The sequence below is a fragment of the Ornithorhynchus anatinus genome, chromosome 1, assembly GCF_004115215.2.
Source record: "Ornithorhynchus anatinus isolate Pmale09 chromosome 1, mOrnAna1.pri.v4, whole genome shotgun sequence".
NCBI lineage: Eukaryota > Metazoa > Chordata > Mammalia > Monotremata > Ornithorhynchidae > Ornithorhynchus > Ornithorhynchus anatinus.
Genome location: NC_041728.1, coordinates 102,047,790 through 102,075,158, shown reverse-complemented (window position 1 = coordinate 102,075,158; position 27,369 = coordinate 102,047,790). Strand labels below are relative to the sequence as shown.

General features: G+C 47.5%; 1 protein-coding gene across 2 annotated transcripts in view; it reads right to left on the bottom strand.

Annotated features, from left to right (window-relative positions):
• The window catches only part of HLTF (helicase like transcription factor), a 56,265-nt gene extending 30,085 nt beyond the window's left edge, over window positions 1–26,180 (bottom strand). For both annotated transcript variants that reach the window (XM_029060669.1, XM_029060677.2), the window contains exons 1-7: window positions 25,986–26,180; window positions 10,773–10,980; window positions 9,053–9,219; window positions 4,834–4,967; window positions 4,195–4,292; window positions 721–795; window positions 347–538 (exon numbers count right to left, since the gene is read on the bottom strand). In XM_029060669.1, coding sequence (XP_028916502.1) covers window positions 347–538; window positions 721–795; window positions 4,195–4,292; window positions 4,834–4,967; window positions 9,053–9,219; window positions 10,773–10,980; window positions 25,986–26,005 — 894 coding nt within the window. In that variant the 5' untranslated portion in view covers window positions 26,006–26,180. The remainder of the gene's footprint in view (window positions 1–346; window positions 539–720; window positions 796–4,194; window positions 4,293–4,833; window positions 4,968–9,052; window positions 9,220–10,772; window positions 10,981–25,985) is intronic.
• Window positions 26,181–27,369: the final 1,189 nt, after the last annotated feature.

Here is a 27,369-nt window from a genome sequence, read left to right as displayed (position 1 = left end):
CCAGTGTTACTGATCCAAATGATATATAGTAAAAAAGTCCTAATCGTTTGAGTTTCAGTTAAACTGAAAAATACCCAGAAAAGTTTCAAATAGAAGAAATCTTGTTTTATGTCATAAAGCCTCTTCATGCCCAGGCAAAGACAAAATGTTCTGTTTCCCCAAATTGCATCAACACTTACACATTAATAATGCCTCTCTCTGGCGATCACCTATGATTGATAAAAGCGTCTTATGCTACGTAAGTGATGTATACTCTCCTTTTCCTTTTTATGTTGCAACTTTCACCCGCTGCTCACCCAATAAATATAAACCATTGAAAAACCCCAGGGGGTGGAAACACAATTACCAAACCCATATCATCAGCTAGAATTCCTCCAAGCACATTTTCCGGTGGCTCCTTTTCAGAAAAATTGGTAATTGTATTGTAGTAGGAGTTATTCCTCTGTTCCCAGAAGGGGGGCAGCTCCTTGCTGTTTTCCCGTGAAACCATCCAAGCCAATGCCTGCTTCTGATGGGGGAGCAAAGGTGTTCCAATTGCCTGTAAGTTAAAGAATAGGCCATGAGGAGATTTCCATCAATCCTTTCCCTTCTCAGAAGGAAGGCAAGGAGGAGCGAAAAGTGACCACCACAAAAAACACAAGGCGTTAAAAAGGGTATCCTCGAACGTCAGAGCTTTGCATTTATTCGTCTAAGCGGTTGCAAGTACTATGTGCTCAATACCTCAGCGGGCTCCATCTCACGAGTTTTATCATCTTCTTTCAAGTCTTCAAACAATTTGTCAAACTCTGTTTTCAGCTACAAAAATCAAACACAAGAGATGACCTGAGTAAGTTTCTCATTAGATAAATTATAATGATATTTGGCCCCGGGGTTCAAATCGCTGGGCCATATTCGAAGACCTGCTCTGGAAGGATAATCAAAGAAGCAACTTTCTGTTCAACCCAACGCACCACTCAATTTGTGGCTCAAACCACAGGTGGCCCAGTGGAATTACTCTTTTAGCCTGATTTTGCCATGAAAATATTCTTGCTGGGAGAACACCACTTTCAGAAGAGTATCAGGCTTCGGACTCCTGGAGTCTTAGCCATCTGTAGTAGGCCTAGACCCCAAGACACTTTAGCTAGTGCAGGGTCAATGCCATCCGGATTTCAAGGGTGGAAGAGCAGTGGGTAGGAAAAGTATTAGTAATAGTAATATTTAGCACACTCCTGCCGGGTGCAGTGACCCTTACTAAGTGACTGAGAAGCATAATACAAGCAAACAGCTCCTGTGGGCAGGGAATGTGTCAACACACTCCTGGGGGAGACGAATGTTACTCACAGAGTAATCCAAATCAGCCACAGAACATGTAACTGAGTAAACATATATAATTAAGTGCCCGGGATGCACAGAAGTAGGTACATAAGTGCTAAAGATGGCTGATGGAGTTCTATGATTTGGGATGCTAGGAATTAATTGGGGAAGGCACGTTAGGGGAGTTGGGTTTACTGGACGGCTTCGAATGGGGGGAGAGCCGGATTATGTCTGATGTGGGAAGGGAGGGAGTTCCAGGTCAAGGGAACAGCATGAGCAAAGGGGTGGAGGCAAGAGAGGAGGGAGAGAGAGAGAGAGAGAGAGAGAGAGAGGTACAGCCAGGTTGGCTGGGAGGAACGAAAAGAGTGGTTTGGGAAGTAGGGGGTGAAGGGAGCAGATATGTACAATGAGGAGTTGGTGAAACCCTTTAAAGCCAAATGTGAAGAGTTTTGGCTTGCTGTAGAGGGAACCAGTGGAGGGTTTTAAGGAGTGGAAAGATGCATCTGGAGTAATGCTTCCAGAAGACAATCTGTGCGGCAGGAGAAGAGCTAGGAGAGGGAAAGAGGCTGAAGACAGGGAGATCAGTGAGGAAGATGATACCATAACGTAGCCATACTATGACTACAGCTTATATCAAAGTGTAGCTGTTTGGATGGGCAGGAAGGGGCTATTTTGGTAGTAGATCAAATGAAAGCTCTCTACTGAGAGTTCACCTCCTCCAAGTGGCTTTCCCAGACTGAGCCCCCACTTTTTCCCTCTGTTCCCCCTCCACCCTCTGCTCCTCCCCAACCCCCTTCCCCTCCCCTCAGCTGAGCCCCCTTTCCCTCTGCTCCCCCTCCCCTCCCCACCCTCTGCTCCTCCCCTTACCCCTCCGCCTTGTGCTCATTTGTATATATTATTTATTACCCTATTTATTCTGTTAATGAGGTGTACATCCCCTTGATTCTATTTATCGTGAAAATGTTGTCTTGATTTTGTTTTGTTCTGTTCTGCTCTGCTGTCTGTCTCCCCTGATTAGACTGTGACCCCGTCATTGGGCAGGGATCGTCTCTATCTGTTGCCCAATTGTACATTCCAAGTGCTTAGAACAGTGCTCTGCACATAGTAAGCGCTCAATAAACACTACTGAATGAATGAATGAAAGGATTTAAAGACAGTGAAGAATCCAGGTTAACACCAAGGTTGCGGGGTTCTGGGACAGGGAGAGTGGTGGTGTTATTGACTGAAAAGGAAAAGTTACAAGGAGGAGTAGATTTGGGAGGGAAGAGGAGTCGTTTGGTTTTAGACAAAAGTACCAAGAGGATAACCAATCAGAGAGGCCATGAAGGCAAAAGAAGATGTGAGTCTGTGTATTAGCTGAGACAAAGACCAGAGAAGTCGATATTTGGGAATTGTCTACGTAGAGATAGATAACAGCTGAAGCCACGTGCATGAGACAGTGCATGTAGAGAAAGAGCTGGGGACTCAGACATCAGAAGCTGAAGGATGAACGACGGAATAGAAGCCGGGGATGAACTGTAGAGGTAGAAGAGAGATGGGGGAGAACCAGATTAATATGGTGTCAGCAAAATCGAGGCCTAAAAATGTCTCAAGGAAGAGGGAGTGGTCCACAATGACAAACATAGTCGCCTAGCCACAGAAGATTAGGACAGAGTAGAGCCCACTGAATGTGGCTATAAGGAGACCTTGGTGATCTTAAAAAATGCAAACTCAGTACAGTGAAGGGGTAAAAATCCTAATTTTAGCGGCTCAAAAAGAGAGTTGTTGGAGAGGAAGTGAAAGCAGTGAGTGTAAAGACTCATTCTAAGAGTCTGGCTGAGGGAAAAGTGGCAATAACTGGAGAGGTTGTGGGATCAAGAAGGGCTTTTCAAGTATGGGTGAGACCTGACCGTATTTGAAGGCCAAAAGGAAGGAGGCGGCAGAGTGAGGGGTTGAAGACAACAATGAGGGAGGGGAAAAGAGTGGGAGCCAATTTTTTTTTTTAAGAGGTGAGGAGCCAGGGTCAATGGGACCGAGAGACTACAGAATAGGCAAGCGTCCTTCTCTTCAGAAACAGGAGAAGGGGAGTGCCAGGAGTGGGGAGGAGATGATATTCTCTGCAAGTTCTCTCTTGAGAGCATTAACTTTGCCAACCAAGTAGCTGGCAAGGTTGTCTTGGGCTAGGTGGAGGCGAAGTAATGGGGACTTCAAGAAAGAATCAAAAGTTTGGGAAAACTGAGAGGGCTTGTGGGCCTGGGACCTGATGTGGTAACTGCCCTAGACCCTGCACTTTAGGGATCCCTACTCTCCCACTGAAGTTGCAGAACTGTTGGATCAGAAGCAGTCTGCCTCCAGACCAGACCGGCAGCTCTCAGCCTCGGCCTCAAGTAGGGGATGGGGTGGAGGAAACTACTGGTTCTGTTCCTTAAACCCTAAAACTCAGCTCTCTCTTCCGCATGACAAAACCGAAGGCCCAGACCCAGGGGAAACTAGTAGAGAAAGGAGGGGGAGGAGAAACACAGACAGCACCTGGGCAGAGCTTGATCTGAGAACAGGATAAGCCCTGAAGACATTTGGATACAGAAACCAAAGCGATCATCAGGCAAGGCCTATTTAGCCATTTTTGGAGAATTGGGAATGTTAATCTGCAATGAGGAAGTTTTTTTTATTGGATGCTCTTCATGTATATGACAAACCATGAACACCCACATACCCAGGGCCCTGGAGTTACCAGTACTTTAGAAAAATTTTGGACCAGTTAAGAACTGAGCTCAATACCAATGATGGAAAAATTTCTCCAGACCTCCTATGGTACATGAGGGAAATCATTTTGTGAATAAAAATAAAATAAATTACTGCAAGGACTGACCGACTCAACTTTCAAGAGGAAAAAAACTAAGAGAGAGAAAGAAAACAGTCAACCTGTTCAGTTGTCATTTGCACAGCAGCATGAATTGGTGCGCTATAGCTTGGTCCAGCTCTCTCTGAATTCCAACTACTTTCAAAACTGAATCCTGAACCTAGATTTCATAAGAAAGGGAAAGGATAAAAATCACCAAATGGCAATGAATCTTTCCACCAAATCTAATCAAGCACAAAATCTTCATTTACCTGATAAACACCACATCTTCAAGGTATATTTACAATTCATACCGGAGCTTAACCCTAAGCCTTTCTTTCTTACCTAGAATGTGGGATCTCAAAATCTTTTCAAGTTACACAGGCAAAATTCCAAGCAAACAACTCTCTTTTTGATCCCCCAAAGGCTGGTGCTGCTTACTTAAGTTCAGCAAAGAGGAGATTTACGTTTCACACATATCCTTAGGGAGAAGTCCAATACCAAAGCCCAGAGCTTAAACAGAGAACCATTAGCATGATCTCTAACCTGACTAGCCTGTCACAGTAGTACAGAAAGGCCAAAAATATTGATTACTCTGGAAGAAATGGTGGTTTACGAAAGAGTCACACTTTGTGCACTCTCCCTGAAAAATTTGGCCCGGGTAGCAGAAAACAAAAAAGTTACTTCATTTCAATTACAAAATACAGAAGTCTCGAACTTACTTTTTGGAGGAGGACCCAATTTAAATCCATGTTTCTTCAACTGATCCAAAACGGCTTGTCTATTTTCTTCTTTTCCCCAAAAACTCATTTGGACAGGAATAGTAAAAGAATTGTTTGCTCCATAAGGGACAACCCTATATAAGAAGATAAAAGAGTTGTTCATGTTGTGCTTTTCCATCATACTTTCCCAAGAGAACCCACGTGGGAGCACTGTGGACACAGTGGCCCCTCAAGGTACGCCCCAAATTCTAGGCAGACACGGGTCAGATGGCAGAAGGGAGAGAACGGTGATTTTCTGAAAAGTATGGGATGCGGGCTCAGAAATCTCTGTACCCTTCCTAGGTACACAATTCCCAGCAACCTACAGGAATGAGAAACTTGCCTTCCTCTCTCCCCTGCATTGCTCCCCTCACCAGCAGAAAGGGGGATGGGCCTAATTTTATTTTCACAAACCCAAATGTGACCTTCTTTAGGGAGCTAGGTTTGAGGCCAAAGGTCTTGCACGTATGGAGATGTCACAGGGGAGGGAGGAGATGGACACGGTCACCAAACCCCAGTGCATCAGTTGCCAAACTCACAAGCTTTCATCCAATAAGGACGCCATATATTACCTCTCAGTGCCACCAGTGCAAGCAAGAAAGATTGTGGCAAACAGGGTTCAACTCTAACAAAACTACCAGTTTCCCTGGATCGAAACCACGGCCTGGACCGTTACAATTCTTAAGAAACAAGATAGGCTGGAATTTTTCTTCCCCATTCAGCCAGGGGTCTGTCTATGGTAGATACAATTTAAGGAAGGCATTCAATTATGCAGGGGAGCAAAGTGATGATATTCTATTATCATTCTCTGATTTTCCACTTTATCTTCCAAGGGCTACGACAGGCAGAACCAAATACACGCAGTCCCCGGCTACCATAAACATTCTAGCCAGGCTTAATGCTTCTTTGTATAATATGAGTGAAGCACAGTACTAAGAATGGGGAAAAGAGAGACTCCAAGACAAAAAGAGCATGGTGAACACAAGGACGTGAGAGAATGACCAGGTCTAGTGAACACATCTATCCTGTGTTTTTCAGCTGATCTGGTAGAGCACTTTTATGTACATATCCATAATTTTATTTATTTAATGTCCGTCTCCCCATCTAGACTGTAAGCTTGTTGGGTGTAGGGAATGTGTAATATTGTTATGATGTAACAATAATAATAATTATTATTATTATGGTATTTGTTAAGCAGTTACTATGTGTCGGGCACTGTACTAAGGCGCTGGGGTGGATACTAGCAAATCAGATTGGACACAGCCTCATGGGGGTCCCAGTCTCAACCCCCATTTTATGGATGAGGTAACTGAGGCACAGAGAAGTGAAGTGACTTGCCCAAGGTCACACAGCAGAGAAGCAGGGGACCCAAAGTTAGCTACTCACCCAAGTGCTTAGTACAATCCTCTGCACATGGTAAGCGCTCAATACGACTGACTGAATGGCTACACCCTTGGTCAAATCTCTCAATCGCTCCATAAATACGACTGACTGATGGACATGGGCTGAACTACGGCTTCAAGAATCAAGATGCCCTGTACCCAAACCAGAAGCCAAACTTCAGGAAGCCCTTCTGGCTCATCACTTCCCTTGGTATTCTGTCCTCTAGAACTTTCCCACCAGCTCGAGCATCGACAGGCTGGCTTCCCACACTGCCCGTAGGCACCAGGTGATGTCTCCTATAGAGGGAGGACTCTCCTGGTCACAGAGGCTTTCCAATAGTACCTATGAACCTTCCCAGTTGTCTGGAACTTCAAGACCTCTGAAACGACCCAACTACTGACATGGAACACCGTCCCTCTGACTCGTTCGAGTCTTGCAAATCTGCTCTAGGCAAAGTAGTGGGAGGTGACCCACCTAGACAAGGCCGAGGACATGGCACCCACCAGCACGGTGGAAGGGACGACGACTCTGCCAACTCTGTTATACTGTACTCTCCCAAGTGCTCAATACCGTGCTCTGCACACAATAAACGTTCAATAACCACCATTAATTGACTTCTCAGGCACCTGTGCTGCCTAAGAAACAGAAATATCCCACTTCCTTTGCAACCGCTGAGAAATGGGCTACCTCTCACTTGTAATTGTTGCGTATTCTCCCCTGTTCATTAGCTAAGATTCCAGCCAATCAATCAATGTATTTACTGTGTGTACAGCACTGTATTAAGCAGTTGGGAGAGTACAAGAGAGTTGACAGACTGTAGCCTATAGCATTCAAGTAGTCATCAATTTTGCTTGCATAGAATTTTTTGGTTCAACTAAAGAAGGTAGATGACCAGAAGCAGTGAAAATATAATATGTATCAAAACAGGGATGAACGAAAAAAATCAAAAGAGAATTGACAGACTGTAGTCTGTCGCTAGACTGTATGCTCACTGTGGGAATGGAACTCTGTTGGTAGTTCATTACGGGCAGGGACTGTGTCTGTTGTACTGCACTCTCCCAAGCACCTTGTACAGTGCTCTGCACACAGCGCTCAATAAATACCACTGATTGAGACGATCTCTGACCACAAGGAGCCTACAGTCTAGGTAACTCACAGTAGAGTAGGGCAAGAGCCCAAAGTAACCAGTCCAGAGGCTACACTTCGTTGCATGGATTAAATAACCTGGATTAAGCAAAAGGTACAGTGTGGTGCTGAGAAACACAAAGATTCTCCAATGTGTCCAGATTAGTGGCTATTAGATATACACGAGCATCTTATTGTTGTTGCTTTGCCCCTGTGCACCAGTAAGAACCAGCAGCATCATTCTTCTTGCTTCACAGACAGAAGCCCAAGTGTAGGCACACATCGACCATAAACAGGTGAGGAGGGCTATTCACCAAAAACCGGAACATTTCATTTGGAACTTTGGAGATTTCATTCATTCACTCAATAGTATTTATTGAGTGCTTACTATGTGCACAGCACTGTACTAAGCGCTTGGAATGAACAAGTCGGCAACAGATAGACACAGTCCCTGCCCTTTGATGGGCTTACAGTCTAATTGGGGGAGACAGACAGACAAGAACAATTGCAATAAATAGAGTCGAGGGGAAGAACATCTCGTAAGAACAATGGCAACTAAATAGAATCAAGGCGATGTACATTTCATTAACAACATAAATAGGGTAATGAAAATATATACAGTTGAGCAGACGAGTAAAGTGCCGAGGGGATGGGAAGGGAGAGGGGGAGGAGCAGAGGGAGATGGGGGGAAAAGAGGGTTAAGCTGCGTAGAGGTGAAGGGGGGGCGGTAGAGGGAGTAGTGGGAGAAGGGGAGCTCAGTCTGGGAAGGCCTCTTGGAGGAGGTGAGTTTTAAGTAGGGTTTTAAAGAAGGGAAGAGAATCAGTTTGGCGGAGGTGAGGAGGGAGGGCGTTCCGGGACCGCGGGAGGACATGGCCCGGGGGTCGACGGTGGGACAGGCGAGACCGTGGGACGGCGAGGAGGTGGGCGGCAGAGGAGCGGAGCGTGCGGGGTGGGCGGTAGAAAGCGAGAAGGGAGAAGAGGTAGGAAGGGGCAAGGGGATGTAGAGCCTCGAAGCCTAGAGTGAGGAGTTTTTGTTTGGAGCGGAGGTCGATAGGCAACCACTGGAGGTGTTTAAGAAGGGCAGTGACATGCCCAGAGCATTTCTGCAGGAAGATGAGCCGGGAGGCAGAGTGAAGAATAGACTGGAGCGGGGCGAGAGAGGAGAAAGGGAGATCAGAGAGAAGAGAGATTTCTGCTTTTAACCCCTGAAGAACATGATGCACAACTGACTACCTTCCCACTGAGTGTGGCCAATTTTTGAAATGGGCAGCTTAGCAACTAATGAAACCTAAATGAATGTTCAGAATAACATTTTATAAAGTGCTATTCAAAATATTAAAGATACAAGTATGTAAACATAGGATGCACATATATTCTGGCACGACGCCAACAACATTCTACGGCGATAAGTCTCAAAACAAGTCCCCAAGGGCTGGCCATTCTTATTTTACAAAATAGAGGGAAATGCATTGACTTGTCTCGACACCAGGGAGAAAACCAACGGGAACTAAGCTCTTTCTAAATCGTGATCAGGTACCAAATACATAAAACTCACCAAGAGCTCAGAAGTACGGAACAGCGCTGACGGTTCCCTCTCGACATGCCTTTAGCTACACAGGAACAAGTGACGTGGGGAGTAAACTTTTTAAAAACAAGTATTACAATTTCTTACCCTTCCACCTGGGCCAGTTTGTTGTCCATGATGTACGCCAGAGGTGCTGCAAGTTCTTTCTTAATATGGCCCACTTGGTTTCCATTCACATTGTTTACCTTCACTGCATTCTTATCGTATGGATTATTGGGCTCTCTCTGAAGTGCGACCATTTCATTATTGTTAACCTAATAAAAATGATATGAAGGCACAGATGTCAAATATTTGCTTCATTAAAAAACTCCACCGAGGCTTAAAAGAGGAACTGAATAGGAACTCACACTGTGATTCCCACGTGGGACAGGGCCTGATCCGACCTGCCTGACCAGACTCTAGACTGTGAGTTTGTTATGGGCCGGGACTGTGTCCGTTGTCGTACTACTGTACTCTCCCAAGTGCTTAGTACAGTGCTTTGCACACAGTAAGCGCTCACTAAATATGATTGAATGAATGAACTAGTATCTGCCCTAGTGCTTGAATGACACACAGTAAGCACTTAAATACTCTATAAAAACACCCCCAAAACTGCTACTGATAAATGATCGCTCAAATATGCACTTTTTCTTAGAGTACAGACTACAGTGGTCCTAAAATGGTGGTGGTCCTAAAATGGTCCTAAGTGGTGAAGCAGCGTGGCGCAGTGGAAAGAGCACGGGCTTTGGAGTCAGGGCTCATGAGTTCGAATCCCAGCTCTGCCACTTGTCAGCTGTGTGACTGTGGGCAAGTCACAACTTCTCTGTGCCTCAGTTCCCTCATCTGTAAAATGGGGATTAAGACTGTGAGCCCCATGTGGGACAACCTGATTCCCGTGTCTACCCCAGCGCTTAGAACAGTGCTCTGCACATAGTAAGCGCTTAACAAATACCAACATTATTATTAAAATTAGGAGTTTTATTTGCTTGTTCCCTGAGTTGGCTTAATTTATTTTAACCTTTCAGCGCGTAAAGTCATGATAATATTGTTGGCCGCTCTAAAATAGGAAGGCACTGATGTCTCCCTCTTCATCTTGTGTTTGTATCCTACCTTTAATACTCTCTCTAAACTCTTCAAAAGTATAAGATATACACATACCAATATTCAACGTGATGCATTTTCAGTTTCAAGTAGTCCTGCTTTAGTGACTGAAAACCAGACTTTGTGTTATTTTGTTTTGTTAAGATTTATCATTAGCCTTTACTACTAGTAGTAGTAAAAATAATAATAATGGGATTTGTTAAGCACTTACAATGTGCCAAGCACTGTGGTGGACAAAGCAAATTGGGTTGGACACAATCCCTGTCCCACGTGGGGCTCAAAGTCTCAATCTCCGCTTTACAGATGAGGTAACTGAGGCACACAGAAATGAAGTGACTTGCCCAAGGTCACCCAGCAGACAAGTAGCAGAGCTGGGATTAGAACCCATGACCTTCTGACTCCCAGGCCCGGGCTCTATCCACTATGCCATGTTGCTTTCGTTGAACTGACTCCGCAAAGCAGTTCAGAATTATCTGCACGCATGCCTTTCGACAGTCTCCCACAATGAGCAATCCACGAATGACTGTCCCTATAACTTCTGAGGACTCTTGACGCCTCCGAGTTGGAAGGAGGAGGGGATAAAAATTCGGATGCAAGTCAAGTTGGACCGTCAATTTTTTTTAGATTTCATTTTTTGGAATATTTTGAAATCCTTCTCCTATCTTGCACAGCTGGATAACATAATCCAAATGATCACATATCATCTCAGTGTCCACAGTCTACTTACCACCCCTGAGTAATAGCGCAATCCAACTACAAAGCCTCGCAAAGTTCCAAATAGAACTGAATCTATATCTTCATCTCCTGTTATAAAGTCATCTGGAGGCATGATGTCTTCGGGATCAAAAGTAGAAAACAAATTTGGATAGGAATAGTGGGAAAAGCTTCCATGTACTCCATACTGCACGGACTGCAGATACTTCCAAAGAGAATCTCTAGAACAAAATAAAAGATGTAATAAACCATTACCTTTCGTAAAACACACAAGGTATTTCCACTTAACACCTCTCGGGTCATATGACTATTAATTAAGCCAATTTAAGGAATTTAAAATTAATAATAATAATGTTGGTATTTGTTAAGCACTTACTATGTGCAGAGCACTTTTCTGAGCGCTGGGGTAGATACAGGGTAATCAGGTTGTCCCACGTGAGGCTCACAGTTAATCCCCATTTTACAGATGAGGTCACTGAGGCACAGAGAAGTGAAATGACATGCCCACAGTCACACAGCTGACAAGTGGAAGAGCCGGTATTTGAACCCATGACCTGTGACTCCCAAGCCCGGGCTCTTTCCACGGAGCCACACTGCTTCTCAGAAACAAAATACACTCTTTCAACATTTGCAGTGATCACCCTCTAATACACTGAGAGGGAACAGGTGAATCCGCATGCAAGCTGAAGTATGAAGGAATTACTGAACGAACCTGTCATCGCCCTGTAACAGAATATCCACCCCCCAAAGAAAGCAAGGTAAAACCACAGAGCGTTCCCTCCCTCCGTCCGTCCCACATTTTCCTCCAGCATCTCATCTGTCATACCCAGAGCCTGGAAAGCTGCACTCCCACACAGGACCAAGGGGCCCATGCAGCTATGCAAGAGATGGGGAACTTCAGGACTTCACCGGAGCCACCCCTCCCACCCCATCTCTGTTCGATTATCAGCACACTCCCTTCACGTACTCTCCTGAGTGCTTAGTATAGTGCTTTGCACACAGTGGGAGCTCGATAAACACGACTGAATGAATGAATCCAGTCACTGCTTTGGCTTGCGGTCACCAAGGTCTGACTCACTCTACAATAATAATAATAATAATGGTATTTGTTCAGCACTTACTATGTGCCAGGCACTGTACTAAGCGCTGGGGTAGATACTAGGTAATCAGGTTCATTCATTCATTCAATAGTATTTATTGAGCGCTTACTATGTGCGGAGCGCTGTACTAAGCGCTTAGAATGTACAAATCGGTAACAGATACGGTCCCTGCCCCACATGGAGCTCACAATCTTAATTCCCGATTTACAGATGAGGTCACTGAGGCACAGAAAAGGGAAGTGACTTGCCCAAAGTCACAGAGCGGCCAAGTGGCGGAGCCGGCATTAGAATCCAGCTCCAGAAGACACCGTCTCCACGGCTGCTCTGACCAGAAGGGGATTCTACTTCTGATTCATGGGCAAAGGAGGAGGTGGTGTTCTCCTCTTGTCCCTAGGTGCCACTTTCACGGGCTCCTACCCCAATCCCTCACCTTCTCTTCATGTGAATCCTTGGAATGGCTGCCTCTACCATCCATTTGGATTATTGCTGCAGTCACCCCCTGATCCCATCTCCCAGTTTCGGAGCGGTCAACCTGGATAAATTTTTCACCTTCCTTCTCTCTTTCACAAATCTTTGAGGACTTCCGTGTCCACGTGGAAGCTCAGGATGACCCCTCTCCTCCCCACCCGCCAAGTCACCTGCTTCCTTTCACTCCTCATCTCAACTGATCTCCTGCTCCTCCCCACCTCGCCTACTCATCAACTTGGACACATACAGGTTCTCATCATTATTGGTCACTGGACAATTTCTAACCTCCCAACTCTGAAATGCCCCTCTCTGAGCGCAACCTCCAAGCCGGCCTTCTCTCCGACAACTTCCCCACTGCAAAAGCAATCAAATAATATTATTTATAGAACCCTTATTGTGAACAGAGCACTGAACTTAGCATTTGGGAGAGTATAATACAACAGAGTCGGTAGACATATTCCCTGCCCACAAAGAGCAAATGACTCCTTTCCTCTTCAGAGACCTTTAATCCCCAGACTCCCTCCATTTATCCCCGGCCATCGTGCGGCTCTGAGGCTCCCTACGCAAACCCCTCAATCTTGATGCACAGATCCATTCCCTCAACACCACCCTCTCTGCCAAACTAAACTCCCTCCTTCTCCCCCCTCTGTCGACACATATCGCTAATCCCCAGTCCTGGATTACCGCCATGATTCCCTTCCCTCCGCTCTACAACTGTGCTGGAGTCGTTGGGGGAAATCCAAGCACTAGGTTGCCTTTGGCCGCTTCAGTCCACCCTAATGTGCTGTGACTGCCCTCTTCTCTAACACTCGGCAACAAACACTCAGTTTCCTCTCTCGACTCCCACGCCTACTGCCCGCACCAATTATTTCAGACCTATAACTCCTCCCAGAGACTCTCATCCTCCTCCATCTTCCTCCTCCATCTCTTGTCCCGGACGACGATACTACTTTTGTTGGCAAAATTAAAGCCTCTGTGCGTGTACCGAGTCTCCCCCTCAACTGACATCATGGTCACGCCTTCTCTCATCGTGATCGCCCACAGTAAGCGCTTAATAGATACGACTGAATGACTCTCTCAAAATGAATTTTTTTAATATTTGTCAATTACTACATGCCAGGTTCTGTACTAAGCGCTGGGGTAGATAAAAACTCATCAGGTTGGACAAAGTCCATATCCCACATGGGGCTCACAAAGTTAATCACCATTTTACAGATGAGGCCAAGGAGATACAGAGAAGTAAAGTGACCTGCCCAAGGTCACACAGCAGGGCAAGTGGCAGAGCCAGAAACCAGGTCCTCTGACTCCCAGGCCCGTGCTCTTTCCACTAGGCTACGCTGCTTCTCGATTATAGACCATAAAAGCAGACCGGTTCCTGTCTCGTGAGACTCACAGGGTATGGGGGAGGGAGGAACTAATACTGAATCCCCATTTTACAGATGAGGAACTGAGAACCAAGGACTTAAAAGACTTGCACAAAGACATACGGCAGGCAAGTGGTGGAGCCAGAATTAGAACCCTGGTCTTCTGACTCCCCAGGCCTGTGCTATTTCCACTAGACCATACTGAGAATTGCCACAAGCTTTGAAAATCTACTCTATCGTCAACTCTTCCCACTTTCAAAAAACACTTGCATCCACTCTTCTTCCTTCCCAGACTGCCATCTTTAATCACCCACTTGGAAAGAACATGGGCTTGAGAGTCAGAGGTCATGGGTTCAAGTCCCGGATCTACCATCTGTCAGCTGTGTAACTGTGGACAATCACTTAACTTCTGTGCCTCAGTTACCTCACCTGTAAAATGGGGATTAAAACTGTAGCCTCATGTGGGACAACCTGATTACTCTGTATCTACCCCAGCACTTAGAACAGTGCTGTGCACACAGTAAGCGCTTAAAAATGCCAACATTATTATTATTACTGGCTCTTTTCCCCTTCCCCCTTCAAACACACCCATGTTTCCCCAGTCCTAAAAGAGAAAAATCTTCTCTAGATCCCATTGCATTGGCCAGCTACTGCCCCAACTCCCTCCCATTCCTGCCCACATTCCCCAGTCTGGTTTCTGCCCTCTTCACCCTAGTTAATCAATTTATCTATTGAGTGATTACTCTGTGAAGAGCACTGTACTTTAGCACTTAGCATTTACTCAATATATCTATTGAGTGATTACTCTGGGAAAAGCACTGTACTTAGCATTTGAGAGAGTACAAGAGGGAGGTAAGAGCCCAACCCTGAAGAGCTTAAGATTTATTTATATTGGTGCCTGTTTATTTGTATGGATGTCTGTCTCCCCTCCTCTAGACTGTGAGCTCCTTGTGGACAGGGATTGTCTCTCTTTATATTGCTGTATTGTACTTTCCCAAGCGCTTAGAACAGTGCTCTGCACACAGTAAATGCTTAATAAATGCAACTGAATATAGTGGAAGACCTTATGATTTCAGACCGCGCTCCCCAGTGTCACTGATGAATTCCTTTTGCCAAATCTAATGAACTCCACTCTAGTTGTAAAGACATCAGCATTCATTTACGCAGTGCACTGTACTAGATGCTTGGAATTGATCTAGCGGATAGAGCTCCGGCCTGGGTTCTAATCCCGCTCAGCCACCACAAGTCTGCTGGGTGACCTTGGGCAAGTCACTTAATTTTTCTGCTCCTCAGTTACCTTATCTGTAAAATGGGAATGAAGACTGAGCCCTACGTGGGACAGGGACTGTGGCCAACTTGACTAGTGTATATCTATCCCAGTGCTTAGCATATTGCCTGGCACACAGTAAGTCCTTAGCAAATGCCATAAAAAAAATAATCACAAAGAAGCAACACCACCCCCGCCAACAAGGAGCTTACATTCCAATGGGGAGACAAAAGAATTTACAGTAGCTGTAATTTACAATTGCATATACGATTGAATAAACATAAACATCGAAAGGAGAGTGCCTAGGATAGGTTCTTATGGCATTGGGTGCTAGGAAACTGAGAACGGTTTGTTGCAGGAGGTTGGATTTTAGCAGAGCTTTGACTGTGTGGAGAGTTGTAGTCTGTCAGATTAGGGAAGGGAGGGTAGTCTAAATCAGGGAATAGTGTGAAGTCTAAGTCAGGGGAATAGTGTGACAGTGGGGAAGAGTGAGGAAAGTTAATTTGGAAGGAAAGGAGAAAGCGAGTGGGGGAGGAGCAGAGAGCAGATAGGTATGACAGGTTGAGTTGGTGGGGATCTTTGAAGCCAACTGTGAGGGTTTTTGTTTTTTTTAAATGTGCAGACACATGGAGCCAGGAAAGGGATTTGAGGAGAGAAAAAATGAGGGCCGACAGCAAATTCCAACTGGTGGGTTCTTCGCATCTCCTGTATCTGTCCCCTTCCTCACCACCCAAACTGCTAATACTCTGCTCATATCACCGTTAGGTTATTATAACCAGCTCCCTGCTGGTCCCTCTGACTTCAGCCAGAAGGCTGCTATAATAATAAATAATAATAATAATAATGGCATTTGCTAAGCGCTATGTGCCAAGCACTGTTCTAAGAGCTGGGGTAGATACAAGGTCATCAGGTTGTCCCACGTGGGGCTCACAGTCTTCATCCCCATTTTCCAGATGAGGTTCCTGAGGCCCAGAGAAGTGAAGTGACTCGCCCACAGTCACCCAGCTGACAAGTGGCAGAGCCGGGATTCAAACTCATGACTTCTGACTCCCAAGCCCGGGCTCTTTCCACTGAGCCACGCTGTACCCTTGAAGCACCGGATACTCACCCCACCCACATCCCCACGGCACTTATGGACATAAGCTTACATTATGCCATTTTCCTGATCTATAATTTACTTTGGCTCCCTCCATTAGACTGTAAGCAGGGATTGTGCCTATCGACTCTACTGAATTGTATTGTTCTTTCCCAACTGTCTAGTACAGTGTCCTGAATACAGTAAGTGTTCAGTGAATACCACTGGTCGATTGACTGACTGAATGAACAGGATTAGGGAGATGGGAGATACCTGGAGGACTGTGGGATTGAGAGAGGGATTTTTCGAAATGGGGCCGAAGGGAAGAAGCCATCAGAGTGAGAAGGTGAAAACAGTACTGAAGGAGAGGTAAATATGAACACTTGATTTTAGTTAGCAAGAGGAGATGGGGCAGAGGTTTAGGTAAAGGATTTGGATTTTTGAGTATGGATCGCTTGAGAAACAAGTGGGAAGCAGAAGAATGAAGGAGCAACAGCAGATTATTAAAGGGGTGATCGGGCAACTGCTCCAATCCTCAACATTTTGCCCGCCTTCAATACTATGGGCTACTCCCTTCTCCTGGAAACACATACATAATAACCAGGCTTTAGCGGCTCTCTCCATCCATCACTTTTGCCATCTCTTCCTCATCTCCCATCCTGAATTATGGGTGTCCCTCAAGGTTTTGTTCCGAGTCCCCTTTTCTTCTCACACGAAACTCATCTACTAGAGCCCATCCACTCCCGAGGCTTCAATAATAATAATAATGATGGCATTTGTTAAGCACTTACTATGTGCCTAGCACTGTTCTATTTCTGGGGTAGTTACAAGATAATCAGGTTGTCCCACGTGGGGCTCATAGTCTTTATCTCCATTTTACAGTTGAGGGAACTGAGGCCCAGCGAAGTTATGTACATGCCCAAGGTCACACAGCAGACAAGTGGCGGAGCCGGGATTAGAAACCAGGTCCTCTGACTCCTGAGCCCGTGCTCTTTCCACTGAGCCACGCTGCTTCTCTTACTAGCTCTCTGCGCAAGACTCCCAAATCTAATTCACTAGCCCTGACCTCTCTCCTTTGCAACTTCGCATTTTCTCCTGGCACTATTTATCCAATCCCTTCCTCCAACCCGCCACTGCCCAAATGCTCTTCTATGCCATCTCATTACTTAGGTATTCACAACTTCCCATAGCACTTGGTACATATTTTACATACCCCATTCCTTAAATACTAATTCACGACTTAAATACTAATTCATGAATATTTCAAGTTTTCCTTTGTCCTCCTAAGGGTAATGTGTTTTAGTGCTGGTTTCCTCGGCTAGACTGTAAGCTCATTAATTCATTCATTCAATCGTATTTATTGAGCACTTACTACGTGCAGAGCACTGTACTAAGTGCTTGGAATATACAACTCAGCAACAGATAGAGACGATCCCTGCCCAACAACGGGCTCACAGTCTAAACTGGGGAGACAGACAACAAAACAAAACAAAACAAAACAAAACAAAACAGGGTCAGTGGCAAAAAGAGAACCACATGGCCTAGTGGAAAGGGCAAGGGCCTGGGAGTAAGAAGGACGTGGGTTCTAATCCTGGCTCCACCACTTATCTGCTCTGTGACCTTGGGCAAGTCACTTAACGTCTGTGCTTCAATTACCTCATCTGTAAATGGGATTTAAGTCTGTAAACCCCACGTGGGAAAGGAACTGTAGATACCAGATTAGCTGCTAACTACCCCAGTACTTAGTACAGTGCCTGGTAAATTTTAGGCACTTCACAAATACCATTATAAAACCTAAGTCTGTTGTGCTCTCCCAAGTACTTAGTACACTCCTCTACCTATAGAAGGCACTCAGTAAATACTATGGATTGAAATATTAATCCCGGATATCCCCAGATTTCCAATTGCCCTTTCAAGATGAGACAGGTAAGTAACATTTTCAATTCAAATCTTAGATATATGTAGGAACAGCCCCACAAGGAATGAACAATCTATGATCTCTCAAGTTTCCATTCAGGTAGAAATTCAATGGAGGCACTTTAGAGTCTTTGGACTTGAAATTAACAGTCTGAGGCGAAACACAAACCCTTTGAAATCTCACCGAAATTACACAACTTGGATTGCTAAAAAAAAACCAAAACCTTTAATAATTCAAAAACATGTGCAGCCTGAACAGGCTTTAGAAAATTCACTGCCTCCATCTGCTCTACCAATTCTTTCTAGACCCCCTGGATTTTGAGTTTGCCCTTTTCCCTCTACCAAAAAGCTCACTATGGTTTGTTAATATGACTCCCTTCTGGCAAAATTGAATAATCTCTACAAAATCCTATTCCTCCTCAGCCTCTTGGCTGCCTTAGAGACAGCAGCCATCCCCTCAGAATCTCTCTGGCTGTAGTTCTAATAATAATAATAACTGTAGTAGTTGCTAAGCGCTTACTTTCTGCCGAGCATTATACCCAGCTCTAAGGTTGACACAGTATATGGAGATCGGGTGCAATCCCTGTCTGTCTCACAGTCTATTATTATAATATCTGTTAATCACTTACTATGTGTCAAGCACTGGGATAGATACAAGATAATTGGGTCAGACCCAGTCCCTGTCCCACATGGGGCTCCCAGCCTAAGTAGAGGGAAGAACAGGCACTGAATCCTCATTTTACAGATGAGGAAACTGAGGCACAGAGAAGTTAAATGACTTGTCCAAAGTCACCCAGCAGGCAGGTGGCAGACACGGAATTAGAACCCAGGTCCTGACTCCAGGACCTGTGCTCTCTGCACTAGGCCACGCTTCTAGCCGCACGGAACTCTCCTGGTTCTCTTCTTGGCTCTCCTACCACTCCTTCTTGGCTTCCATTACCGCCTGGTCTTCCGCTCACGGTAGTTGCGGCGACAGTATTTACTAAGTGCTTACTGTAAGCAGATCCTGTATTAGGGTTTAAAAAAAAAAATCCAGAGGCGAAACTGATTTAAGGAATTACAGGCCTACCCCAGATTATGTCACGGGGCACATTTCCTCCTAAATTTACATGTGATAAATCGGGATCTCTTCCGGCATTTCCAAAAAGATTGAAATTCCTTTTCATGCTGTATGTCCTGTAAGGTTAATACCCCTCCACCATTGTTTTTTCTTGGTTAAAGTAATTCGAAGCATAGCATCGACCCGAACATTTTTCCATCACAAACTCCATAGAGAGATCCACTCAAAGACATGGCATGTAATATAGCGTAAAACACCTAGCAAATCAAGGAGCGGTTCAGCAGACTAACTTTAAGCTAACGGCCCCTGCCTGGCAAACGGTCTAGTGGGGAAGTATCTGCAGGCTAGGTTAGTGGTTCGGCCTTCCCCCTTGCCCTCCCCTCGTGCGGGAACTCTGGGAGGGTGGATGGGAACGACAGCCTTCCCACGGAGAGGACCATCTGGATCCGTTTCCCTCCTTGAGTCCATGACCTGGGCCAGCCCCTTTGGCAAGACCTTTCTAAGCCTCTGCTGCCTCTCCACCCTCTCCTATTGCTTTTTTTTTTTTTTGCTTTTTTGGATCTGCTCACATTCCTTAGGTGCAGAATTGGGCTGTGTGGTGCCTTTAATTCTAGCCACTACGACAACTGTCCTCTTATTCCCCAACTCCTACCATTTCCCATGTGCTGGCTTGTACGCTGCTTTCCCACGAATAAAGGAGGAGAAACAGAGCAGGGACCCACAGCACCCCTTACCCTAAGCTGCTGTTGTCCCTCTTCTTCCCCCCTCCCCTCCCTACACTGTCTTTGTCTCTAAGCAACACCGGCCAGAGTGGTCTCAACTCCCACCTGTATGCGGATGATACCCATATCTCCATCTCCAGCCCCGATCTCTCTCCCTCTCTGCAATCTCCCGTCTCCTCCTGCCTTCAGGATATCTCTACCTGGATGTCCTCCCATCACCTCAAGCTTACCATGTCCAAAACAACCCTCATCTTCCCACCCAAACCTCGTCCTTCCCCTGACTTTCCCATCACTGTCGACGGCACCACCATCCCTCCTGTCTCACCAGCCTAGAACCTTGGCGTTGTCCTTGACTCCTCTCTGTCATCCAACCCACATATTTAATCCATCACTGAGTCGTGTCGGTTCCATCTTCACAACGATGCTAAAATCTGCCCTTCCCCTCTATCCAAACTGCTACCAGTTATCCACTGCTACCGCTTATCCTACCCCACCTGGATTACGGCTTCGGCCTCCTTGCTGACCTTCCAGCTCCCGTCTCTCCCCACTCCAGGCCATACTTCACTCTGCTGCCCGGATCATTTTTCTACAGAAACGTTCTGTAAAACATGTCACGTGGCCATGTCACAACGCCCCCCGCCGAAGAGCCTGGAGAGAGGTTTCTCATCCACTTGGGCATCAAACAAAAACTCCTCACCATTGGCTTTGAAACACTCCATCACTTTGCCCCCTCCTACCTCACCTTGCTTCTCTCCTTCTACAAACCAGCCGTACGCTTCGCTCTTCTGGTGCTAACCTCCTCATTGGGCCTCCATTTCGCCTGTCCCACTTGGCCCTCGTCCTACCTCTGGCCTGCAACGTCCTCCCTCCTCACATCTGCCAATTACTCTCCCCCACTTCAAGGTCTTACTGAAGGCCCATCTCCTCCAAGAGGTCTTCCCAGACTAAGCCCCACTTTTCCTCATCTCCCACTCCCTTCCGAGTCACCCTGACTTGCTCCCTTTGCTCTTCCCCCCTCTCCCAGCTCCACAGCACTTATGCATACATCTGTAATTTTATTTAATTGTATTGATGCCTCTATTTGTATTGATGTCTGTCTCCCTTGCTCTAGGCCTGAGCCCTTTGTGGGCAGGGACTCACTCTTTACTGCTGTACTGTTCTTTCCCAAGTGCTTAGTACAGAGATCTGCACGCAGTAAGTGCTTAATAAATTTGACTGAATGAATGAATATAATGCAATTGAATAAAAACGTTTCATGGAAAAACATCTTAACTCTTTGTGATTTAAGTAACATGGTATTTTCCCTGTTTTAACCAATTTCACTTACATACTTATATCCATCCTCAGCTCCTATGAACATGTTTACTCAATTGCCCAGTCAATTATTTATTTTGATGACTGTATTTGTAAATAGGTCTGTGTCTGTTTCCCCTGTAAGAGTGTAAGGTTCTTGAGGACAAGCAACTTTCCATTACTCTGCATTTCCCAAGCACCTACGACACCAATCCACACAAAGCGGGCACTCAGTAAATGCTATTTCTACCTACTACCGCTATTTTGTTGTAATGAGCACCTAAAATGTAGCCTATAAATTCTGCTATACTGTGGTATTATACTCTCCCAAGCGCTTAGTACTGTGGTCTGCACACAGTAATCGCTCAATACAACTGACTGAATGACTAACTGGCAGCCTTCTTGGATGCATGAAGGAATCCCAAGCATCATGGCAAAACAAAACTGCTCCAGGCCATTCTCTAGTTGATTGTTGCACAAGTAGGGGTGTCCTATAGTTTTTGTTCTATGAAGAAAACCCCCCACATCAAACTGTGATGCTAAGAGGGATTACGATCTACAAGGACATACCAAATCCTATGCGGCGTGGCTTCGGGGCAAGTGCACAGACCAGGGAGTCCAGGGGACCTGGTTTCTAATCCGGGCTCGACCACTTGCCCGCTGGGCGACCTTGGGCCGGTCACTTCCCTATGCCTTAGTTTCTTCATCTGCAAAATGGAGACTCAATTCCTGTTTACTCCGACGGCGAGCCCCATGTGGGACAGGGACTGTGTCCAACCTTATTACCTTGGATCTACCTCCGTCATTTGGTACGGTGCTTGGCCCACGGTGAGTGGTTAAAAAATGTTACAGCTACTATCAAGAAGGATAACTATTGAGCCAAATACTTATCCTCTCCCTCCTCGCTAATCTCCTTGCCTTCTGTCTCTCCCCGCTCCAGTCCATATTTCACTCTGTTGCCCGGAATATTTTTTCTAAAAAAAAAAAACCACCTCATTCTACATCTCCCCTCTTCTCAAAACCCTCCTATGGTTCCACCCATCCACCAGTGCCATCAAACTCCTGAGCATCTGCTTTAAGACACTCAAGCAGCTCTCCCTCTCCTACCTTACCTCCATCTCCTAAAACCAAGCCAGATCCCACACTTTGCTCCTCTAACACCAACTTACTCACTGTACCTCGGTCTCCCCTATCTTGCCGCTGACCCCTAGCCCACATCCCCCCTCTGGCCTGGCTATCCTTCCCCACTCATGAGACGGACCACCGCTCTCCCCATCTTCAAAACCCTCCTAAAAATCCCCTCTCCTCCAAGAGGTCTTCCCCGACTAAGCTCTCATTTCCCCTACTGGCCCTCCCCTCTGTGTAGCCTATGAACTCAGTTCTATAGCCCTTTAGCATATAATAATAATGTTATTTGTTAAGCGCTTACTATGTGCAGAGCACTGTTCTAAGCGCTGGGGTAGATACAGGGTCATCAGATTGTCCCACGTGAGGCTCACAGTCTTCATCCCCATTTTACAGATGAGGGAACTGAGGCACAGAGAAGTGAATAATAAGAATGTTGGTATTTGTTAAGCGCTTACTATGTGCAGAGCCTTGTTCTAAGCGCTGGGGCAGATACAGGGTAATCAGATTGTCCCACATGAGGCTCACAGTCTTCATCCCCATTTTACAGATGAGGGAACTGAGGCACAGAAGTGAATAATAATAATAATAATAATGTTGGTATTTGTTAAGCGCTTACTATGTGCAGAGCACTGTTCTAAGCTCTGGGGTAGACACAGGGTAATCAGGTTGTCCCACGTGAGGCTCACAGTTCATCCCCATTTTACAGATGAGGGAACTGAGGCACCGAGAAGTGAAGTGACTTGCCCACCGTCACACAGTTGACAAGTGGCCGAGCCTGGATTCGAACCCATGACCTCTGACTCCCAAGCCCGGGCTCTTTCCACTGAGCCACGCTGCTTCTCTCGCTCACCTTACCCTCTGCATTAATATTCATATTCCTATAATCTGCCATTTCCCCTTTCTGCAATTTATTTTCATGCCTGTTGGCCCCTTCTGGCCTGTGAGCTCAGGGAAGGTATTTACCAACTCTGTTGCACTGTACTCTCCCAAGTGCTCAGAGGCACAGTGCTCTGTACACAATGAGTGTTCAATAAGAACCACTGATTGATTAACTCCTCTATTAGATTCGATTCTATTTCATCCATTAGAGAGGCAATGTGGTCTCGTGGAGAGAGCACGGGCCAGGGAGTCGGAAGATCCTAGTTTCTAATCCCGGCTGTCATATAACAGCCATGTGAAGCAGCGTGGCTCAGTGGAAAGAGCACGGGCTTTGGAGCCAGAGGTCATGAGTTCGAATCCCAGCTCTGCCACTTGTCAGCTGTGTGACTGTGGGCAAGTCACTTAACTTCTCTGCGCCTCAGTTCCCTCATCTGTAAAATGGGGATTAAGACTGTGAGCCCCACGTGGGACAACCTGATTCCCCTGTGTCTACCCCAGCGCTTAGAACAGTGCTCTGCACATAGTAAGCGCTTAACAAATACCAACATTATTATTATTATTATTATAACAGTAATAATAATAACAACAGTAGAGAAGCAGCTTGGCTTAGTGAATAACGGCGCGGGCTTGGGAGTCAGACGACGTGGGTTCTAATCCCAGCTCTGCCACTCGTCTGCTGTGTGACCTTGGGCCAGCCACTTAACTTCTCTGTGCCTCAGTTACCTCATCTGTAAAATGGGGATTAAGACTGTGAGCCCCACGTGATTACCTTGGATCTACCCCAGTGCTTAAAACAGCACTTGACACATACTAAGCCCTTAACAAATACCATTATCACACTTACTATCTGTCAAACACTGTTCTAAGCCCTGGGGTAGGGACAAGGTAATCAGGATGGACACAGTCCCTGTCCCACATGGGACTCACACTCCTAATCCCTATTTTACAGGTAAGGCAACTGAGGCACAGAGAAGTGAAATGACTTGCCCGGGGTCACACAGCAGACAAGCGGCAGAGCCGAGATTAGAATTAGGGAAGCAGCGTGGCTCAGTGGAAAGAGCCCGGGCTTCGGAGTCAGAGGTCATGGGTTCGACTCCCAGCTCTGCCACTTGTCAGCTGTGTGACTGTGGGCGAGTCACTTCACTTCTCTGGGCCTCAGTTCCCTCATCTGTCAAATGGGGATTAACTGTGAGCCTCACGGGGGATGACCTGATGACCCTGTATCTCCCCCTGCGCTTACAACAGTGCTCTGCACATAGTAAGCGCTTAACAAATCCCAACATTATTATTATTATTATTATTAACCCAGGTTCTCTTGACTCCCAGGCCCGTGCTCTATCCATTAGGCCATGCTGCTGGGTGACCTCGGGGAAATCACTTCACTTCGGGGCCTCAGTGACCACATCTGTCTAGTGGAGATTAAGACTGTGATCCTCATGTAGGACAGGAGCAGCGTCCAATAGCTTGCATCTACCCCCTGCGCTTAGTACAGTGCCTGACACAAAGTGAATGCATAACAAATGTCATTAAAAACCAAAAAAGAGTCAAACCTAATCATCATCGCAGCCAACCCCTAAGGTCCTAAGGCCCTCTGGGTGCCAGACACGGTCACCTTTTGCAAGGTCTGTGCCCGAGGGTCACGCCAGGTTCCATCATCCAGGCCCCTTCCACCTCTGCCCTCGGCCTGGCACCAGGGACGCTGAACCTCCTGATCTGCAGTCAAATGCTCCACCACTAAGCTATACCCCCTTCGTGGAAAACTGTTGGTCAAAGATTCTATGTTCTCTGGGAATGGGAGAGGCCCAGGGCGGTGGTAGGGTTTGGCATCCTGGTCTCCTGACCGGGGATGGGGCGGGGTGGGAAGGGGGATGGGAAGGGAAGGGGGAATGGGATGGGTTGTGGGGGCGGGGGGGTGGGATGGGTAGGGGGAATGGAAAAGGGGAAGAGGATGGGCAAGGGGAATGGGATGGGTAAGGGGAATGGGATGAGTAAGGGGAATGGGATGAGTAAGGGGGATGGGTTGGGTAAGGGGATGTGTTCGGAAGGAGGATGGCATGGGTAGGGGGATGGGTAAGGGGATGGGAGGGGTAAGGGGATGGGATGGGTAAGGGGATGGGATGGGGATGGGTAGGCGGAAAGAATGGGTAGGAGGATGGGATGGGTAGGGGGATAGGATGGATTCGGGGGGGATAGGGTGGATGGGGGGATGGGATGGATGGGGGGGTGGGATGGATTGGGGGGGTGGGATGGATGGGGGGGTGGGATGGATTGGGGGGGTGGGATGGATTGGGGGGAATGGGATGGATTGGGGGGGATGGGATGGATTGGGGGGGATGGAGAGGAGATGGGGAGATGGATGGGGGGGATGGGATGGATGGGGGGGATGGGATGGATGGGGGGGATGGAGAGGGGATGGGGAGATGGGATGGATGGGATGGATTGGGGGGTTGGGAGGGATGGAGGGATGGAGAGGGGATGGGGAGATGGGATGGATGGGATGGATTGGGGGGGATGGGATGGATTGGGGGGATGGGATGGATGGGGGGATGGGATGGATAGGGGGGATGGAATGGGTGGGGGGTTGTGGGATGGGTAGAGGAATGGGATGGATGGGGGGTTGGGGGATGGATGGGGAGATGGGATGGATGGGGGGATGGGGGATGGATGGGGGGATGGGGGATGGATGGGGAGATGGGATGGATGAGGGGACGCGCTGAAGGCTCCAGGGTAGGGGTGAGGAGGCAGGCGGGGAGGTGCGGTGCGGGGCGGCGGGCGGAGGCTTGGCCCGGCCCTGTCCTGTCCTGTCCTGTCCTGTCCTGTCCTGGCGGCCCCGCCCCCGGCTGTTGCGGCGGGCCGGGTTGGCGTAGCGGCCGCACGTGTGATAAACAGAGCGCGGCGTGTGGCGGCGGCCCGCGGCCCGCCACCCGGACCCGGCCCCGGCCCCGGCCCTCACCTCATGAACATCCAGGACATGGCGTCCGGGGGGGCGGGGGGGGCCCGGGGCCCGGCGCTTCGGCCTCCTCTCCGGAAGGGCCCCGTCCGCCCCAAACGACGGCGGCAAGGGCGGAGCGAGGAGCGGCCCCGCCCGGGAAACTGAGGCCGCTCGGCTCGTCCGTCCGTCCGTCCGTCCGTCCGTCCGTCGGTCGGTCCTCCTCGTCCTCCTCCTTCTCCTCAGCCGCCGCGGCCCCGCCCCCCCCGCTCCGGAGTGACAGCCGCGCCCACCAATGGGGAGCCAGCGCGCCCCGGGGCTCGACCAATGGCGGCGCTCCCTGCCGGGGGCCGGACGCCTCGCGCTCCCATTCAAAGACCCGCCAGCGCCGCCGCCTCCCTCCATCCGGGGACTTTCCACCCCCCCCCCCCCACCCTCCCTCTGAGGCGACGGGAGGGGAGGCCTGAGGCCGAGCGCACCAAGCAGGGGCGGGGCGGGAAGGGACCCGGCTCCCTCGTCGTCTTCCATTCATTCACCCCGAGCGCCTGCTATGTGCTAAGCGCTTCCAATATACAGTTCAGAAACATCCAGTCCCTGCCCAACAACGGGCCCACAGCCGAAAAGCTACAGAACAAGTAGACGGGCATCAGGAGCAGCAAAATAAAATTGAATCATAGGTTCATTCATTCAACATTCAATCACATTTATTGAGCACCTGCTAGGTGAAGAGCCCTACACTAAGCGCTTCCAATATACAGTTCAGAAACATCCAGTCCCTGCCCAACAACGGGCCCACAGCCGAAAAGCTACACAACTACAAGGACAGCTACACAGAACAAGTAGACGGGCATCAGGAGCAGCAAAATTGAATCATAGGTTCATTCATTCAATCACATTTATTGAGCACCTGCTAGGTGAAGAGCCCTACACTAAGCTCTTCCAATATACAGTTCAGAAACATCCAGTCCCTGCCCAACAACGGGCCCACAGCCGAAAAGCTACACAACTACAAGGACAGCTACACAGAACAAGTAGACGGGCATCAGGAGCAGCAAAATAGAATCATAGGTTCATTCATTCAACATTCAATCACATTTATTGAGCACCTGCTAGGTGAAGAGCCCTACACTAAGCGCTTCGCATATACAGTTCAGAAACATCCAGTCCCTGCCCAACAACGGGCCCACAGCCGAAAAGCTACACAACTACAAGGACAGCTACACAGAACAAATAGACGGGCATCGGGAGCAGCAAAATAAAATTGAATCATAGGTTCATTCATTCAACATTCAATCACATTTATTGAGCACCTGCTAGGTGAAGAGCCCTACACTAAGCGCTTCGAATATACAGTTCAGAAACATCCAGTCCCTGCCCAACAACGGGCCCACAGCCGAAAAGCTACACA